This window comes from Lichenostomus cassidix, chromosome 17 (assembly GCF_008360975.1).
Source record: "Lichenostomus cassidix isolate B80296 chromosome 17, HeHo_3.0, whole genome shotgun sequence".
NCBI lineage: Eukaryota > Metazoa > Chordata > Aves > Passeriformes > Meliphagidae > Lichenostomus > Lichenostomus cassidix.
Window position 1 is genome coordinate 10956933 of NC_139497.1, and position 16815 is coordinate 10973747.

Genomic DNA, 16815 nt, shown 5'->3' on the forward strand with positions numbered 1-16815 from the left:
TACTGACCCAAGAGGAGTTACCTTCACTCTTAAAAATGAACGGTACAGAGTGCAACATTTCAGTCACTATTTGTTTTTATTGATGTATTCAGAGCACTGAATTGCACTTGTAAGAGATGCTGGGGTCAACTGAAGACACACACACAGTGCTAGCTCCAGTGCAAGCCTAACACAGCTCCTGCTTGTAGTCTACTCTTGCTCCAAAGAGGCCAGTCCCCACAATCCCCCCTGTACCACATAGCAAAGAAAGAAGGCAAGGAGTGAATCCCAGACTGGTTTGTGCTGGAAAGGACCTTAAAGCCCACCCAGTTCCACCCCTCTGCCATAGGCAGTGACACTGTCGACTAGACCACGCTGCTCCAAACCCTGTCCAACCTGCCCTTGAACACTTACAGGGACGGGGCAGCCACAATTTCTCTGGGCAACCTGTGCCAGGGCCTCACTACCCTCGCAGGGAAGAATTTCTTCCTAATATGCAAGCTAAGCCTATTCTCTCTCCATTTAAAGCCAGCCCTCCTTGTCCTATCAGTACATAGCTTTTTACAAAGTGGATAAAAAGGAAAAGGAGAGGAGGATATAGACAACGCTGGGGAATGCTTGGCTCTTATAGGGTTGTTCCTTTGCTCACATTGATTCTTGGCTGCCCAAGTGCCACTCTCTAGTTCTTGCTCTGCCCTGGGACAGGGGCAGTTAAAGCTTAAGCAGAAAGGAATCCAGCCCGAAGCCACAGCACCCCCGGGACCTACCCGACACCAGGTACCGCTGCGGGAAGGTCTCGTTGCCGCAGGTCTCGAAGCTGAAGTGATCCCGCACCTGCGGGAAGAGCCGCTCCTCCAGGCCGAGCCGCACGACCCGAGCAGCTGGAGGGGGCATCATCAGCACAGGGGAAACCGACAACAGGCTTTGTCACCCTGTACGGCACGACCCAGCCCGGGAACCGGGGCCCGGGGAGCTCGGAGCGCCCACCCCGTGCTCCTCAGGCTAGCTGAGGGCTCCGGCCAGAGCGCAGCCAGTTCGGGGTCCCGCCCGGGGCCCAGAAAAACCAGTTGAGGGGCAGGGCCGGCGCTCTGGCCGGGGAAGGAGGAGGTCAGGCAGAGGGGTCCGGCCTGAGGAGCTGGGAGACAGACAGAAAGGCCCGGCCCAAGACACCCACCGGGAGCGGCGCGGGCGGACAGCAGCAGCGGGAGCAGCAGCAGCGGCAGGAGCAGCAGCAGCGGCGGGAGCAACAACACCGACCTCATGACAACCCCTCCTCGCGCACCCAGCAGCAAGCGCTCCCGAGTGGGCACCGGTCACGTGAACCTCAGCTTTGGGATCACGTGGTGAATCCGCGTCTGTTCACGTGACCACGCGAGGGCCACACCCGCCACGGTTCCGTTTTGGCGGTTCGACCCGGCTGCTGCCCCGCGCAGCCCGGAGCGCTGCTCGCCGGGCCAGGCCGGGCCGGCGCCACCGCCGCGCCTCCCGAGCTTCCTGAGAGTGCGGGATCTGCGCCAGGAGCCTCTGCCGGCCTGGGGATGGCGGGATGGCGGGATGGGATGGGGTGCGGTGCTGTGCGGTGCGGTGCGGTGCGGTGCTGTGCGGTGCGGTGCGGTGCGGTGCGGTGCTGTGCGGTGCGGTGCGGTGCGGTGCGGTGCGGTGCTTGGTGGGTACGTGTGCCTCGCGGAGGGGTCAGGCTGCACTCCGCTGCTCCCGTCCCGCTGGTAAACACCGCTGGCAGCAGCTGTGCTTTCCATGCTGACCGGCCATCGCAGCCCTGGGCTCTGCGCCGGGAGCCCGGCGTACGGTTCGGGGATGGGGAGGGTGAGGCTCCGTGTTGGTGCTGGGCCACCGCACCGTCCTGCAGGTCTGCGGAGAGCAGCTGGGCAAGGGACGGGGTGTCCCTTGCTTGCTGCTCTTCGAACATCTGCAGCGTTTGCCTCTTGGCACTGAATCGGTGCTGCTCTTCGCAGGGACCAGTGGTGGCACCTCCGGTCCACTCCATGGTGTATTTGAGTGAGAAGGAAGAGCTGGCAAGAAGGGAAAGCCCAGCCAGCCCCCAGAGGCCATGGGAGATGTGCTCAGTGAGGAGGAGGTGAGGGAAGTGAGAATGTAGCACCCGAGAAAATAAGGGGGAGGATCCACACTGGCGTCCACCTTTCCAGAGAGGATTAGTGGGTGAGGGAGCAGCAGAGGAGAGGAGGTCTGGAGAATGTCCATCACTCTTGACAGGAGCATTCAGGTGTATGATAAAAGTAGAGTATGTCCCCATGGTGGCTCTGGAGGCCTTGTAGATGGACATACTGGGATGAGAGGGGAGAGCAAGTCAGGAGCAGCATGAAATAATTTCCTAGCTGATTTCTCTAGGGTTTTTGTTCCAGAGGAGGCTCCAGCAAATACCACAAAGAAAATGTAGTTCTGAGCAAAAGGGAGGTGGAGAAACTTGCATGGCAAATTGGCCAGGGCTGGACCTGCCAATGTGGCTGTAAGGAAACTTAGTAACTATGCTTAAACTTGACCTTGTTATGCCAGCTGCAGTGTAAACATTAAAAAAAAAAAAAGTCTGGCTTTACCCCTAAGGGTCAGTAAATTGTCAGCTTATTTGAAATGTTGCAGAGACTTCACAAGATGTCTATGAGTGTTCCTCAGTGAAGGAAGAAGTTTGTGTTTTATAAAGGAAGGGTTTTAGGTTACTGAATATCAAAGGAGCTATTAAAGGAAGAAGAATTTAAAGGATGTGGTATTGCAGAAACAGCACTTTCATAATGCCTATTACCATCTGCAGCCACACAATGGAAATGGCAGCATGGGATGGGCTTGGGTCAGGCGGCCCCAAGATAACCTGGTATCAGGCAGATGTGACCTGTCATAGCATGATGAAAGGGCACCACCAGGCTCCAGTGGTGAGCAAGTGGTTCTGCTCAGGGCTTCTTCTAGGGCTTATCTTTAGGTTCCCATCTGAAGAGGTAACAGAGATCCTGCCTACTTCTTCCCTGAAACTTAGCAATAGGATTTGACCCTGACAGACTGGTCACTTGATAGAAAAAAATAAAAAAGGATTTTGTGCATTAAGACTTAAGCAGTCTTGTGCTTTCTTTTTATATAATAAAATTATATATTTAATTTATAATTTAATATAATAAAATTATTATACTCAGAGAAGTTCTGAGCAATATTTCAAGTACTTTATTTTAAAATAATTTCCTGCCCTTACAGGCTTGGGCTGTCAGTAAAGTATCATAATTAAGATTTTTAAATCACTGATTTTTTAGGGTCTCTTTTTTTAAAAACTGGGCTTGGTGCTCTTGAGCAGGTTTATTTCTGCAAAGGGTGAGGCTCAAGCCATTTTATTCCCACCTTCCTAGGGAAAAGGCTGTGACATAGGAGGCTTTTCTTCTTCATAAACCACTGGTTAGTCTTCAGAAGTATTAATTTAAAATCTGAAATGATACAAAGAAAACACATTAGCAGGAAATTGTTTGCTTTTGCAGTGGGGTGGAAAGGCTGGAGCTCATCCTTGAAGTGAGTCCTGTTTGAGCTCAGGGTGAAGACTGCTGCATGCAGCAGGATTAGAATACTACTCTTAGACCAGTTGTCAGAGGTTGGGGAACACCTTGGAATTTTTCTCCATCACTGTTACTAAGCAACAAATAGTTGGGTGATTAGAGCCATCAACTCTTTTGTAAAAGACAAAAAGGTGTGCTAGGGCAGGGTAAGGGAAGAGCCGGGCCGTTGGAACACTCACTCTCGTCGGTCGGACACTGAGAGGAGAGGCTGCTCTTTGATTTTGGCTGCGACCAGAGGAAATCCAATTGTGCCCTGTTTTTTTTCTCCTGGCTGGGTGAGCTTTGATTCAACCTTTTTCCCACTGGGAAGTGCACATTTCCCCGGGCTGCGTTTTCTTGCAGCAGCTGCCGAGAGAGTCCGGCTGCCTCTGCTGCCTGCCCCCGCCCGCTGCCGCACGAGACCGCGGCATCTGCTGTGACTGCAGAAATCCTTGCTACCTCACTAGCTAGCCGGGGAGAGCCAGCTCCTACCCCTGCCGCCCTGCTTTTTGCCGCTCTGAGCCGCCTGGCTGCTCTTCAGCCTGCCCACCATTACCAGCTGTGTGAGGCTGACCTGACCCTGCGCCACAGCGCCACCTGCAGCCGCTCGGGAGTCATCGCGCCTGCCCTGCCTGGCCAGGAGCTCAGCAGCGCCCCTGCTGCTTGCAACTGTGATTACACCACACGGGAAAAGGCTCGGCAGCTCACAAGTCATCTGCTATTGGTTTCTGGTTCTATTTGTGGTTGCTATTATTGTTATTGCTTGTTTATAGATACTAGTAAAGAACTGATATTCCTTTTCCCATACCTTTGCCTGAAAGCCCTAGACTTTCAAAATTAAATAAGTCGGAGGGAGGGGAAAATCACATTCTCTGTCCTAAGGGAGGGTTCAACCTCTCTTGGCAGACACCTGTCTTTCAAACCAAGACACCAGTGCTTATTTAAATTCTGTCCTTAAGTACTGTGATAAATGAAGCTCACGATTGTAAAATTTTAAGCATTTATTTAAAAAAAGACAATAGAGGACAAAACAAAAAATTCATTCCACAAAGTAGAGGGAAGAGCGCTGGGTGCTGAGCCAGAGGCACATCTCCTGGCTAGAGGATACAGATTTTATAACCCCCAACCCCTCCTCCTTAGGGTGCTCTGATTAGCTTGTTGTCTTCAGTCCTCATTGGCTCCTCGTTTCTAGGGTCTTCTGATAGGTTAGCTGCTTGCCCAGCTATCCCCTTATAATAATTAACACCCCCTTCTCTCCCCTTTCTTAACAAAACAGGAACATATAACAGGAGCATATAACAATCAGTGGTAACCAAAACATTCAACAATTAACCATAACAAATCAATAGAGGTAACCATAACGTTTATAAATTAACCATAACAAATCAGCAGAGGTAACCACAACATATACACAACCATTAACAAATAACCATAACAAATTGGCAGAGGTAACCATAACATATACACAACCATTTACAATTAACTGTAACAGTTACCTCATAACCTTTTACGAAACCCAACTCCATTACATTTATATCAAGTACTTGGCAGAGTTAGGCTGCAAGTAATGGCTATGAGGTGTGTAATCAAGTGCTTTAAGGGAAACAGAAAGGATTTATACTCATTGCCAAGCCTTACGAAGAGGTTAGAGAAATCCACAAGGTGACATGGGCAAAGACATTCAGGCTGGGGTGAGAAAAAACTTTTTCACTGAAGCCTTCTGTGTAAACCAGTCCTAATAAAATAATGCATTTTAAAAGGCTCTTAGTATATTTAGAAATGAAAGTACTTGCTGGTGGATGTGACAAAGAGACAAAGGCTTTCCAAGATCTGTTAAGAGAAAGAAATAGTCTCATTTTGTCCCTCCCTGTGATAAACAAAGCTCACAGTTGTAAAATTAAACATTTATTAACAAAAAGACAATAGGGGACAAAACAAAAAAAAACTTGTTCCATAAATTAGAGGGTACAGTGCTGGATGCTTAGCCACCGATGGGGGGGAAGCCAGAGGCATACCTTCTGGCTAGAGGATACAGTTTTTATAACCCCCTAACCCCACCTCCTTCAGGTGCTCCAATTGGCTCTTTGTCTTCAGTCCTCCTTGGCTCGGCCTTTCTAGGGGCTTCTGATAGGTTAGCTGCTTGTCCGGCTCTCCCCTTTCTTAACCATAACATTTAAGTTAGCCACAACAAATTAACAATTAGACATAACAAATCTGTAGAGGTAGTTATAACATTTTTCAGTTAGCCCCAACAAATCAATAGAGGGAGCCATAACATTTATCAGTTAGCCCTAACAAATCTATAGAGGTAGCCATAACATACACACAACCATTAACAAATAACCATAACAAATACTTCATAAACCTTTATGAAAGCCAACTCCATGACTTCATTTATAACATAAATAGTAATTGTGTAACATCAATTTTCCTCTTTGGAGGAAGTAGGATCAACCTGCCTTCATTTACAAAAATTCCCAGGTTACCTCTGAGATCCAGCAATATCTGTTCCCTGCTCAGAGGCATTCCAGCAGGCCTGCTTTGCTTCTCAGCTTGGGGGTTCTGTGGGGCAGCAGTGGAAGTGTTGGAGTGGCCATGAAGTTTGGCTCTGTGTGGAAACACAGCTCCTTGGTGAGCCATGGCTGAGACTAAGGTCTGTCAGTGTTCATCCATGTAAGTCCTGAGCAGGACCAAATGAAAGTGCAACCTCTCTGACCCCTCTATCTGCTGTGGCGGGTCCTGGCAGCACTGGTTCCACTTCCCCTGCTCCTCTAGCTGCTTTGCCATTGCAGCATGGAGCAGCATCAAGACTTGCAGCAGTCTTGCTGGGAGTGAGCATATTGTGTATGCGGACACTGTATTCTCTCCCTTACTTTCAGCTGACAGCCTGGGAGCATTCCTCAGACAAAAACACCCAGTTTTATTTTGGAAGAGGTCCCTCCAACATGTGGAGCGAGTGGAGGAACATACAGGGGAAGGTGTGCAAGGTTTCAAAAAGAGGAGCATTGGACACTGGCCTGTGTGTACTGCAGAGGCTAAAAAAGCAGCAGATGTGGGAAGCTGGCCCTGTAATTGCAGTGAAGCAAAGGTTACCAGGCCATTCCATCCTGTGTATGCCCAGGTCAGAGCTAGGAGAAAGGGATGCCCCCTCCCTGATCAGGTGCTTGTTGTGGTCCCTCCCAGGCACAGATTCATGCTGTTGCATAAAAAGCAGGACCAGGTGTGGGGGTGCGGCGGCCCGATGCTGCAGATCCCGAGTCCCCAAGGCCGGCGGTCGGCGTAATCCACGGGGACGCTGCCGAGGATGCCATCGCCTGGGACTCGGAGGAGGCCGGGCCGTAAACCGCTCTCTCCCTCCCCTGGAAAGTTTTTCCTAAGTTTGTTGGTTTAAAGTTCGCTTCCCCGCCCCTAGCACCGCCCCCGCTGCTTGCCCTCACTAGAATGTTCTGTTGCCGGGCTTCCCCCATGAGTTGCTTGTAATCCCCTCCCTAGTTATATTTCATTTGCTCCCCTGCTTGTCCCTCATGTTGTCCCGGAGCCCCGTTGGCTCCGCCCCTGTTGTTCCTCCCCGGGAAACCCCGTATTTCCCCCTAAAAACCCCCTCCCTTTGTTCTCTTGGCGTGTTGTGGCCGCGACCCCAGCCCCGCCGGGCTCTGCGCCCGGTAGCTGCGTGGACCGCCCCACCCGAGAGCCCCCGGTGTGCCTCCCCCGCGCCGCTTCTCCTTAATAAACTGCACACTGGTGACTCTCAGCTCGTCGCACTCTCTTTATCACGGGAAGCGACCAGCGACTCCACGGCGTTCCTGCTCGGTAGGCACCCGCCTCCGCCGCGTGGTCCCTGCCGCTCCAAGGAGCGAGCCTGGGAACAGTGAGGCTGTCCGTAGCCGCCTCTGGGACAGAGCTGAACAGCCGGGAGGGCTGAGAGCTTGGGCCCAGGTGAGGCCTCCGAGGTCTCCCGAAGCCCCGGAAGCCATTGGGACTGAGGCGGCCGGACCCCTCCGGACCTTACAACTTCAACCAGGGAGCTGAGCCAGCTGAAAGGGAGTTCTGCTCTTCTTCTGTTAAATTATTTTTTTGGGCAATTAGTCTTCAGGTCTGGCTCACAAGAGAGTCCGTGCAGAGGTTGGTGTCAGCACAGGAGAGAAGGCAAGGCAGCTGAAGCAGAGGGAGGTGAGGCCTTGTCTTCAAGCAACAGCTGGATTTCTTCAGGGTTGCAGAATTGGTGTAGCCCAGGAGAACACAGTGGGACAGGTCTGTCTCTTGGCTCACGGAGATTGTGATGTGAAAGGCTGCAGTGTCTGACAGGGAGAACCTTGCCATAATCTTTGGTTTGGCATGGTAGACATCAGAAACTTGTCTTTTGCTGCTACTATCCCTGTAAAGTGCTGGATGGATGTTTCCGGGGCCATGAGAGCTGCTGGCTTGAGCCAGAGTTCAGCATGATGGCACTGGAGAAACAGAGAAGCCATGTCCTGTGGAGTGCAGGGAGCTGGGAGTGGCATGGCGCTGGGCCCCTGTATTCAGGAGGCATCGTGTGGGTTATGACAGCCAGGTGACCAAGCAGTAACGTCAGTCCCTGTGCAGGCTTGCCAAAAGCTGTGCCAAGTGGTGTTACAGTACCAGCCTCCTGATAAGATTCTTCAGGAGGTCAGGAGGTTTGGAGTTACTGTAACAATGACGTGGCAGTTCACTGAGGAGCGATATGACTGCACTGCTCAGCAGGGCAAGCTGCTCCAGGAAGCTGGGGCAAGGCTGTATAGAGTCTGGCCAGGATGAGACTGGCTCTGTTGGCCACCCCTGCTCTCTGGACCACCTCTGTGCAGAGGTGGCAGACTGTGACTCTGGACCCTGCAGACCTCAGGAGATGCTGTGGTCAGTGCCCTGGGTTGCACCAAATCTGTGAGTAGCACTTGGTGGGAGGCTGCTGCCAGGAACTGCAGCACCATGCTGCAGGCAGGAGTGGGCGCACATTAAAAGGACCAGCTGGTTACTGTGTAGCCTGGGGAAGGTGTCAGTGAGTGCAAGTGAGGGGCTCTGCCCCCCCAGAAATTAAACTTTAGCCATTGACTTTAACATGAGCAGTCCTTATGCTTCTTGCAAGCATCAATTGCTTTGAATTTACTCTGGAAGTAATGCCTCCAATGCTGCCTGGGAGTCAGACATGGTTGGGTGTGGTGGTTTTGCTTATCTCAGAACATCAGCAAGGTATCTTTAACATCTAAGGGAAATTTAAACCCTTCAAAAGCTATTGTGGTATGCCTGAAGAAGAGTCTGAGGGGAGTGGCACAAAGATGGCTCCTGTGTGTCCTGTGTGAAGGTTCGGGGAGTTTTTCCCTGAGTCCAGTAGAGCCAATCTCTGATGGCTCTGAAAGTGATGGACATGCTGCTGGCCAAGTCTGGGCCAATTAGAGCTGCTAGTTACACCTCTGTGAAAACATATTTAAGAAGAAATCAAAACTAAGTAGTCACACACGTCTTTTTAGCTAGAGGAGGAGGTAAAAATATGTGAAAGGAAAACAACATGGAGACACCAAGGTCAGTGGAGAAGGTGGGGGAGGAAGTGCTCCAGGCGCTGGAGCTGAAAACCCTCTGCTAGATGCAGTGAAGACCATGGGGGGAGCAGGTGGTCCCCCTGCAGCCCACGGAGTCCACAAGGATGCAGAAATCCACCCACAGCCCATGGAGGGGTGCCCACACCAGAGGAGCAGGTGGATGCCTGGAGGAAGCTGTGATCCAGTGGGAGTCTCATATAAAGAGTTAAAACTGCAAAGGCCTTGCGAGGAAGAGAAAGGCCTTGCTCCTGGGATGGAAGCAGCGTGGCCTCGGCTCAGGAGTCTGCATCCTATGGACAAAAACCCCATGTTGCAGCAGAATTCAGGTGAGATGCTGCTCGTGAGGTTGGACCCACGCCAAAGAAGTTTGCAGAGGACTGTGTCTCGCAGGATGAACCCCATGGCTAAGTAGTGTACCCGTCTCCCTGATGGACTGGGCAGAGAAAAAAACCCTTACCCTGCCCCCCCATGTTGTTGGTTGGAAGGAGGAAGTGGGGTGAGCAGAGAAATAGTGTCTTAAGAGGGAGGGCGGTGAGTGAAAGAATGGTGTCAGATAAGCTTATTTTTACTTTTCATTTATCCTCCGACTCTGTTAGGTAATAAATCACTTAGCAACTTTAAGTTTTGAGCCTGTTTGCCCTTTTTATGTGCATCCTGCCACCAGTGTCCTATCTCAACTCCTGAATCTGGTGTGTGTTTGTTTTTTCTTCCCTCTCGTGCATGTCTGCAGCAGGAGAGAGCAGAGATGCTTGGCATTTATTAAGGGTCAAACCCTGATATTGGGCCATACATGAGAAATTCTGTGCAAATTGCCTGTTGTGTTTTGCACAAGAATGGCAGATCCATCTCTAAGTAAGGTCCAGAGATGCAAAAAGCTAGGAGTGATTTTTGTAAGCCAGAAAATGGGAACTTGCCTGTGAGCAGGAGTGGGTGTGCAGGAGTGGGTAGGCTGGTGGTGATGGGGGGGCTCTTTGGGTAGAGTAGCCAGGAGTGGCTCTTTGGGTAGAGTAGCCAGTAAGCATCATGTTTTGCAAGCAGAAGTAAGGCCAGAATCTTCCTGCATATGCCACCCTACCAGAGTCCAGGCCTCTTCCATTTCTTCCAGGGGGTGCAATAGATCTCACAGCTTGGGAGTATGTCATGGGACAACACATCTGCCGCTGTTCAGGCCAGCAGGCAGGAATGCATCTTCGTTTAAAAGACAGGTGTCTTTTCCTTCCTGTCCCACCTTCCTTAGAATAGCAAATATTAACCCCCTTTCTTCTGAATTATTATAACTTTGAAATCAATGGCTTTCAGGCAAAGATATGGGAAAAGGAATAACAGTTCTTTACTAGTATCTATAATGAGGCAAACAAGCAACAATAACAGTAGCAAACAACAAACAAAACCAGAAACCCGGTGGCAGCTTTCGCTGGGCTGCCAGGCACTTTCTCCTTTGGTGCATTTACAGTCACAACCAGCAGGGGCGCTGTTGGCTTCCAGCCAGGCAGGGCAGGTGCGATGACTCCCACGCAGCTGCAGGGGGCGCTGTGGCGCAAGGTTTGATGAGCTTCCGTCCAGCAGTAACGACGGGTGAGCTGAGTGGCGGGCTGGAGTAGGAAACCTCAGAGTGGCAGGCTGGCAGAGCAGAGCTGGCTCATCAGGAGCAGCAAGCAAGAGGTGGCAGAAACTCCGTAGCTGTGGCAGGAGCCGCGGTGTGTTCGGGCAGATGGGGGATGCGGGGCCAGGGTGTAGCAGAAAAGCAACCTGAGTCAGCGGCAGGAAAGTCGCAGGGCTGGCAAGTGGCAGCCGGACTCTTCTGTAGGGGGGAGGGCTCCCGGGTTTCCCCTGAGGCACCCGAGTGGATGATAAAGGTCCCCCTCAGTAAAATTTGGTGTTAATAAAAGTCCCAGTTCAAATAGCTGCTCTTACAAAACAAAAGCTCACCCAGTAAGGAAGAAATGCAGATGCTGGGCTCCGGCAGTCACTGAGAAACCCTCTCCTAGCTGCAGAAGTTCAGCTGTCTCCTCTGGTGGCCCAGAAGCAAGAGAGCCAGGAGCTGCCCCCAACTCTCTTTTTCTTAGCCCAGTACCTTGTGATATTTCTCCTCCTTCTAGAGAAACCCTGGGATAGAAGGAGTTCAGCCAGGTGTCCTCCTCCCCTGAGCTTGGTAACTTCTTTTGTCTGTCTTAAGTACCGAGAATTAAAGTGTCTTAGCAACAGACAGGACAAAAATTCCCGAAGAGAAAGAAAACAAAAGGAACAAATCCTACCCTCCAACAGAATGTTGCCAGCTCCTTGAGTTCACAGACAAGGTTCTGGAGTGAGTTGCTAAGGGGTGCACATTGCTGGTGGGAGGAGTAGGCATCAGGGTAAGGCCCCAATGAGCAGCAACCTCAGACTTGGGTAAAGGACACGGTAAGTCACAGTGCCTGCCAGCTTACACATCAACCAGATTTTTGCTCCCCCGGGGTAAGAGGAGGGCTCACGCACAAAAGTTCACAAGCTATAAACTTACCCTTTCTGTCAGGATCTAATTCTGTGGTGCTCTATTAAGCGTCAAAAAGCTCCTGGTTGTCCTGTGTTGTCTCACGTTGACAGGAGCCACAGCACAGGTATTTTGGCACACACGGGCAGTGCCTGGGCTAAGTAGGGGCTCCTTTTGAAACTTTCTTAAAATTGAGTGTGCTGCTGTACTGTTCTTGGTGTCTAAGAATGAGCAGGCTTCTACCAGAGCATCTCCCACTCCTGGACCTTGGGGCAGTTGCTCTTGGTGTAGATTCTCAAATGTCTGCTGAAGGCTGCAGCCTTTCCTAAACTGGGAGCACAGAGTCACTGAGAGAAATGTCGCCTCACTAGTTAAACTTTTGAAAGAGTTTATTCACTCTTTTCAGAGTAGGAATAACGATAAGAGGCTTAGGGTGGCTGTCTGCCGTTACACAAAGCAAAGTGCAATGCTGGGTGCTTAGCCACCGATGTGGGATAGCCAGAGGCACACCCTCGGGCCAGGGGAGGCAGTTTTTATAACCGCCCTAACCCTGCCTCCTTCAGGTGCTCCGATTGGCTCGTTTTCTTCTGATGGATTGGCTGCTTGCCCCACCCTCTTCTGTCTTAACTGTAACACTTAAAAAAATTAGACATAACATATTAACAAATAACTATAACAAAAACCTCATAACCCTTTACAAAAGCCAACTGCATAATTTCATTTATAACAGTCACTTCCCCATGGGCTGCCTGTGAAAGGAATAGGATTAATGTGTCTTTGATTATTAATTATTGTTATTAATCAACATGGACTGTTGCTCAGCCAAGGCCATATTAAATTCCCGAACTCTGAGAAAAAGAGCAAATACTTAATACAATTATGAATATGCTTTTTCTTTCTTTTATGTAACAAAAGGGGGGTGCATTTTAGAGAGGGACATAGAGCAGGTGATTTGGGAAGTCTGTACCTTCCAAGTACCTCAGCTGTTAAAAAAATTAATCCACAAATACCAGAGGTTTATGTCCAAAAAGGAGACAGAGGAGTCCTGTAACTTTATTCATTAATAAAGGGAGAGGTCATGTGCATTTCCCGTGGAGTCTCTTGAATTGCTAGAAGATGCAGCCTCTTTTATCTTACTTTCCCAGCTGCCGTTCCCTCTCTCTTTCCCCACTGGCTGAGGTACTCGAGAGGTACAGGCTTCCTGGGATGTCTAATGCAGAACCCCTTAATACAAATCCCCCCTTTCTTCTTCTTATATCTCTGTTCTTGTAGTTTATTAACACAGCCTCGGGTAAGTCAATTAGTGGAATTCCTATGGAAACCCTTCCCATTGTTTCTTCTATCTCTCAGTATTGGTCTTATCTTACCAGCAGACTCAGGTCTTATCTTACCAGCCATTTGTCTGTAAAGACACTCCCTTATTCCTTTCATCAGCCAATGGGGAAAAGGAAGAGGGTGATGCAGCTAGGGATGTAGGATAAAAATGGGAGCTGCCTACCCCAACAATTTCCCCATGGGAAATGCCCATGGCCTCTCCCTTTATTCAAATGAAGTTACAGCACTCCTCTGTCTCGTTTTGGGACATAAACCTCTGGCATTGTGGATTAATTTTCCTGACAAATTAGGGCTCATCTGGAATCCTTCCACCATCCGGGCGCAGCAGGCAGCAAGTGGAGCTGAAGGCACCCCTCAGTGATCAGCTCTCCTCAGTGGTGGCTAGCACTGGGTGATTGATTGGGTTCCCAAAGCTGTTCATGTGGATACTGAAAAGCTGCTAGCAGACGGTTTTCCCTGAGAATCTCTCCTTTCTCATGCAAACTGTGAAAAACAATGATGTTTTTTGTAAATATTATCTGAACACCTGCTGTTTTCCTGATCTGTTTGGGTTTAAGGCAGAGAGTGTTTGGAATTGGGCATTGTAGGACTTCAGCCAATCACCCCAGGAGGTGGGTGACCACTGACCAATCACCTATGGAATTTTAGCACATATAAGCAGAAGTTGTAAATAATAAAGCCCTCGCTGCTTTCTCACTGGATTCGTGTGTGCTGCATCTCTCCATCCCAGGTGCTACAGCGACATGTCCAGGAGACAGACAAGTGGCAGACCAGGGGGTCCATGAAGAGTCTACGGAGGGACCATCCAAAATCTCACTGGTGAGTAAAATGGGGTCTTTGGGGAGTAAACCTGAGAGGATACCCATGGAGGGTAGCACAGGTAAATCTAAGAGGGCACCAATGGAGGGTAGCACAGGTAAAGCCAGGAAGGGGTTCCAGCAAAAGGGATGATGACCCCTGAAATATCTCCAAAGAGTCCCTTGGGAGAATGTTGAGGTCATTTGCACATTTGCCCAGAGGTAATTAAGGACATGGATGCCCAAGCAGGGCATTCAGGTGAGTTGAGAACAGGTCTTGCCAAAAGGGGATGGATGGTGTTGGTCTATTGGGAAAGGATTGGTTGAAGGGGAGTGTGGAAGAATATGGTTAAAGCAAGTAGCAGCAGGAGGCATTTATCCTCAAAATTTGCAATTCCCCAGGTGGATCCTCAGTGGGACCCAAATAATCAGGCCAGTCTATCTTGCCTTCAAGATTACCGTACCTATTTAATTAGAGCAATCAAATCAGCGGTTCCGAGAACTAATCATGAGCTAAAGCCATGTTCTTAGAAAAGAAAACAATTAAGGTCCTTCTCACTGGCTACAGAGAATTAGAGAAGCCTTGCAAAAGTAAGGGGGACTGGATCCTGAGGGACCAGCCTTTGATACACTGTTAAAAGTACAGTTTATTACTAAATCTTGGACTGATATCTGGAAAAGAATACAGAAGGATGAAGAATGGCAGAATAAGGCCTTGGAGGAGTTGGTTAGAAAGGCACAGCAAGTGTATGTAAGAAGAGATGAGTAAATGCGTTTTATTCAACCACGATTAGTAGATGGGGTGAATAGGTCTAAAATGCATGAATTTCTGTTTGTTCCTTATGGTGATTATAATTTACTGGGAAGGGATTTGAAAACTACTTTGGGAATGCAAATTAATATTGTAAAAAGTGATACAGAGGCTAACACTATTGTAGTTTTATGTCGCATGTCTGAGAAGGCCTATGCTGCAGTAAACTCAGAAGTGTGGGCAGTCCCATGGAAATATGAAAAATTCACTGAGGAGCCTCTCCAAATGACTTTGAAGCAACCAGGACAAGTGGTGCCTGTAAAGCAAGACCGCTCTTTTCAAGGGAGGGAAAGCAGATATTACAGCCTGTTATTGTGTCCTTGTTAAAGGCAGGTCTTTTGGAGCCAGGGATATCTCCCTATAACACTCCTATCCTGCCAGTTGAGAAACTGGATGGATATCAGAAAGCAGATTAACTGAGGTTCCTGCCCTAGCACTTCTGTGGCAGGACACCCCCCTCCCCCTTCTCTCTCTCCCTGATCGGTCCCAGGAAATGGGTGGCTCAGATTAGGTTGATAGCCTAATCAAGGGCTACCTGGTGCTGGCGACTGAAAGTCTGAAAAGACACTCCCCTGTGGAATGCAGAGAGAATGTGAGGAAATTTTCAGTGACTACAAATACACACTTTTATCCTATAAAAAGCTCACGAAATCTCAGAAAGGTAGAAGCTTTCTACATGGACATTGGAGCGTGAAAAAGCCTTCTCCCCAGGGTTTGGACGCAGCCCTGTGGTTACTTCCCGAGGGATTGGGTGAGGAAATCTTAATGTATTCCAGCTCCAAATTTGGATTTGGTAAGATCATTTGAGTTTTCTAAATTGTATTATTCCGGCTAACTTATAGGTACCTTTCTTAACTTGCATTTCAGCTAGCTCAAGCAAGCATCTCTTAACTTGCATTATAGTTCAAGCAAGCATTTCTTGCATTTTTAACTATTTTTATAGTTCAAGCAAGGTTTTACCCCATAATTGCATTTTTTACTATTACAGTGTTGCAATTATGTATTCATTGTGTGTTTATGTGTGTCAAGCTGTTCTATCTTTGTATGTTTATTATGTTCTGTGTCAAATAAATGGTATTTTTAGACAAATCGGCCAGATATCAAAGAATCTTGCAAACGGGACTAAGTCTTGGGGAACTAGCTATCTTAAAGTCTGTCAAACTGCAAAACACATAAAACTCCTGTCTCCCATGCAAGACAACTTCCAGATAGGAAAGAAGAATTTGAATTATATGAGGATGTTAAACCGAAGTATACTAAAAGATTTTTAGTACGAGAACAGAAGGGAACACGGCAGCCTGTTGATTACTCTTCTAAGATGTTAGACCCAGTGGCCAGAGGCTGGCGTCATTGTCTGCAGAATTGTGCAGTCATGGCTTTAATGGTTACTGAAGCCTAAAAACGGACAACAAGAGGAGAAACTCTTATTGTTAAAATCTTGCATCAAGTTAAAGCTTTATTAACCAAAAAAGCCTCTAAGTAGATGACCAGTGCTTGATTATTACAATACGAAAATTATTTAACGAATCAGGAGGATTTAGAATTGAGAAGTAGGGAGGGGTTTAACCCAGCCTCCTGTTTGAATGACCCTGGTGGGGGGGGTGGGGCGGTGGGACAGAAAGAAACATATGATTGCATTCAAGTGATAGATCTCCAGACTTGGGCTAGGGGAAAGTTCCGAGATGCCCCCTGGGCTAAGGGAGAAAAAGTGTTCATTGATAGGTCTTCAAGAGTAGTAAAACGGAAGCAAGTTAGAAGATATGCTATTATTAAGAGAAAGGAATTAGAAGAAGGGGGGAGGTTGCCGCCCACATGGTCAGCTCAGACAGCAGAGCTGTATGTGCTTGTAAGAGCCTGTGAATTAACATTCCCACTGATTCTAAGTATGCACGTGGAGTGATACATGCATTTAGAGAACTGTGGGGGGAAAGAAGTTTATTAAACTGCAGGGGAAAAGCATTAACTCATGACAGCTTAATTACTTGTCTGTTGGAGGTGGTGAATTTACCAAAACGGGTGGCAATAATGGATGTTAGGGAACATCGGAGAAGGTACTCCAGAAGGTACGGAGGAGCCAATAGGTAATCACTTAGCAGATGAAGAAACTCAGACAGCAGCACTTTTGCCAGAACTCTCTAAGAATCTTCATTTGCTCCCAGTAGCCCAATCACTGCTAAAGAAAATGTCTTCTCCACTAGAGGAATTTGAGATAATTAGAAGTAGTGGGGCAGAGGAAAAAGGGGATAATTGGTTTACAAGGAATGACAAACAAAAACCTGGATGGCTACCGAAAGCTTTAGCACTACAATTACTAAAGGGAGGGAGT

The 16815-nt window shown here is 48.7% G+C and overlaps 1 protein-coding gene and 1 long non-coding RNA gene across 2 annotated transcripts in view; one reads left to right on the forward strand and one right to left on the reverse strand.

The window, feature by feature from the left end:
• DPP7 (dipeptidyl peptidase 7) overlaps positions 1–1315 on the reverse strand; it is a 35958-nt gene extending 34643 nt beyond the window's left edge. The window contains exons 1-2 of the mRNA XM_085076587.1: positions 1154–1315; positions 747–860 (exon numbers count right to left, since the gene is read on the reverse strand). Of these exons, the coding sequence (XP_084932713.1) occupies positions 747–860; positions 1154–1241 (202 nt within the window). The 5' untranslated portion in view covers positions 1242–1315. The remainder of the gene's footprint in view (positions 1–746; positions 861–1153) is intronic.
• On the forward strand, positions 833–14923 carry LOC146430070 (uncharacterized). The gene is made up of 3 exons (XR_014855417.1): positions 833–913; positions 13612–13704; positions 13788–14923. It is a non-coding gene; the product is annotated as an uncharacterized LOC146430070 (long non-coding RNA).
• The last annotated feature ends 1892 nt before the right edge of the window (positions 14924–16815 follow it).